This window comes from Corvus brachyrhynchos, unplaced genomic scaffold, assembly GCF_000691975.1.
Source record: "Corvus brachyrhynchos isolate BGI_N302 unplaced genomic scaffold, ASM69197v1 scaffold99, whole genome shotgun sequence".
NCBI lineage: Eukaryota > Metazoa > Chordata > Aves > Passeriformes > Corvidae > Corvus > Corvus brachyrhynchos.
Genome location: NW_008239778.1, coordinates 507,760 through 510,107, shown reverse-complemented (window position 1 = coordinate 510,107; position 2,348 = coordinate 507,760). Strand labels below are relative to the sequence as shown.

Here is a 2,348-nt window from a genome sequence, read left to right as displayed (position 1 = left end):
CAGGAATAGAAGGAAAACAACTCTCTAAGCCCCAGGTTGAGACAAAGCAGCCTGACCTAACCCTGCTGTTTGTGGCCTGGGGAATGCAGCCCGTTGTGGCCCAGCAGGTTTTTCCACACACAGTGAATGGACAGGAAGGGAGACTGTAGCCCAGGGCTACGGCTGCTGCTGGCTCAGGGCTTCTCCCCAGAACAGACATCCTGCAGGGATTAGGTGGTTTTGGTGCATCAGAGAGCCCCATGGGATGCCCCCATCGTGGCCTGAAGCACCCTGGAGCTGCTGGGTGCTGCAGCAGAGGACAGGGCTGCTGGGGACAGGATTCCTGCCCTGCACCCTCCCTGCCAGGCAGGGGGACAGGCTCTGCCTGCCCATGCTTCAGCACACTCAGTCCTTTGGTTTATGCTATTAATGCTGTTCTCTGTATGGGCTCTGTAATGAGATTATCTGCTCCCTGCTCGTTAAGTCACTGTCTTGGCTTGAATTAGCTCTATTGTGGAGATGAACTTTCGGCTCACCAGCAGCAGCCAGCAGAGCCCCAGGGCTCACTGAGAGAGCAGGTCTGACCACTGCCTCCCCTGACTCATCCCAGGTGAGTGTCAGCACTGTCCCTGTCCCCCTCCCCAGGCCTTGCACACCCCTGAGCCTCCCCTGAACCCCGCAGCATCTCTGCTGCTCAGCTCTAGGCTGTGCCACCCCCCTGTCCTGCAGCATTCACAGTCTCAGCATCACAGAATTGTTTTGGTTGGGTCGAACACTCTGGCACCTGGGCATCAGAGGTGATCAGAGAGAAACCCACAGTGGGCACAGCAAGACAAGCAGAAGGCACTGGAGCGGGAGTCCTGCACCACAGCTGCTCCAGCCACACCAGCCCCAAAGGAGAGGAAAGCACCCTAGGGAGCGGGAGGTGGATGGAGGGGGTGTGCAGCCCTTCCTCGAAGGTGCTTAAGAGGGCAAGAGCCACAGGAGGTGAGCTGCTCACCTGTGCCAGCGGGGACACCTGGGTCACTGCTGTCAGTGACACTGTTGTGGATCAGCCCAGCTCTCTGCCCCCATACTTTATGTACACATAGTTTTTTCCTACCCCATTTTTGGGTGCCTTTCTGCAAATCCTCAAAGAGTACAGAGCCCTGCAGGATGAAAAGGAGCTCCCAGCCCTGCTGTCTGGGCTGCTCTCCCCAGGAAATAAAATCAGAGATGTTTTGTGGCAGGAAGGAAAAGCCCACACTAACAACAGCAGGAGCCCCACTCGTGTCCCCTATCCCCAGCCTCGCTGGTGGTACCTGTGCTGGTGCACTCACCACAGAGTGATGAAAGAGCAGCTCCCAGGACTGATGAAGCTTCTGATTGCATAACATGTCCACAAAGTCTTCAAGGAAATAACCTGGGGTCAGGGAGTCCATGAACAAAAAGGGGGTCAGGAAGGGCTGTGCCAGCGAATCCCCCCTGCCCCAGTGGGCTCTGCACCTGACTGGGCTGGGCAGCTCCCCCAGGGAAGTGATGGTCACATCCGTGTGGGTGGGAAGTCACACACAGAACAGGATCACACACAGCAAAAGAAGGAAATTGGTGTGTTTTGAGTGCCTCTCGCAATCACTCTGTACAACATACTCCCAGGAAGAGGCACCAACTAACTCCACCAACCCCATGTGGGCACGTTTGGGATGCCCCAAGGCCTGGCTCCCCCCGAGGACGGTGGAGGGCAGCCCGGTGCCCAGTACCTCCTGGCTGCGGGTGCCGTGGGACAGAAAGGAGCCACTGTCCTTTGCCAAGAATAGGGCGATTGTTTGAGGTGCCTGAGACATCGCGACATGGCTCGAGGGGCTGGTGTCAGGCACCGACGAGCGCGTGAAGACCCCCCGGGGGACAGAACAGGGCACAGCCCACTCGCCACACCTCACCTACAGACACGGCGACCAGGCTGTGCGCCCCGGGCGGGTGTGTGCCCACCAGGTCCTTGGACAGCTCGGGGTGGAGGTAGAACCTGTGGGGAGAGAGACCGTGAGTGTCAGGCAGTGCCTCTGCTTCCCCATTTCCATCCCAGTGTCCCCAGTACCCACCTGGTGCTACCGACCCCCCCGGAGACCTCTTGTCGCCCTGCTCCACCCACAGCCACCTGTTTTCCCTGGAGACTCCCTATCCCCTGGTGTCCCTCGGACCTTCCTCCCTCTCTCAGTGCCCCCCAGTCTGCAAGTCCCCACGCTCCCCAAGGTCCCCAACACCCCCATTTCCTTTCGTGCCCCCTTGGCCGCAGGTTCCCGTCGGGGTCCCTGGACGCCCCATTCCCTCCCAGTGTCCCCCGGGAGCCCGGTGTCTCTCCGGGGCTCCGCGGTGCCGCTCACCCGGCCAGC

At 59.7% G+C, this 2,348-nt stretch overlaps 3 protein-coding genes across 10 annotated transcripts in view; 2 read left to right on the top strand and 1 right to left on the bottom strand.

Annotated features, from left to right (window-relative positions):
- Positions 1-1,400, bottom strand: part of TLCD2 (TLC domain containing 2) — a 1,991-nt gene extending 591 nt beyond the window's left edge. The window contains exon 1 of the mRNA XM_008640331.2: positions 1,299-1,400. Within this exon, the coding sequence (XP_008638553.1) occupies positions 1,299-1,400 (102 nt within the window). The remainder of the gene's footprint in view (positions 1-1,298) is intronic.
- Positions 487-2,348, top strand: part of LOC103621582 (apoptosis-inducing factor 3) — a 15,870-nt gene continuing 14,008 nt past the window's right edge. For 3 of the 8 annotated variants that reach the window (XR_001864845.1, XM_008640416.2, XM_017742985.1), the window contains exon 1: positions 489-589. The gene's annotated coding sequence lies outside the window, so the exon portion shown is untranslated. Of the gene's footprint in view, positions 590-2,348 lie in introns of all 8 variants that reach the window. The other 5 variants (XM_017742979.1, XM_017742976.1, XM_017742981.1 and 2 more) reach the window with 3 other exon arrangements.
- Positions 1,473-2,348, top strand: part of WDR81 (WD repeat domain 81) — a 33,003-nt gene continuing 32,127 nt past the window's right edge. The window contains 1 exon segment of the mRNA XM_017742971.1: positions 1,473-1,736. Coding sequence (XP_017598460.1) covers positions 1,662-1,736 — 75 coding nt within the window. The 5' untranslated portion in view covers positions 1,473-1,661.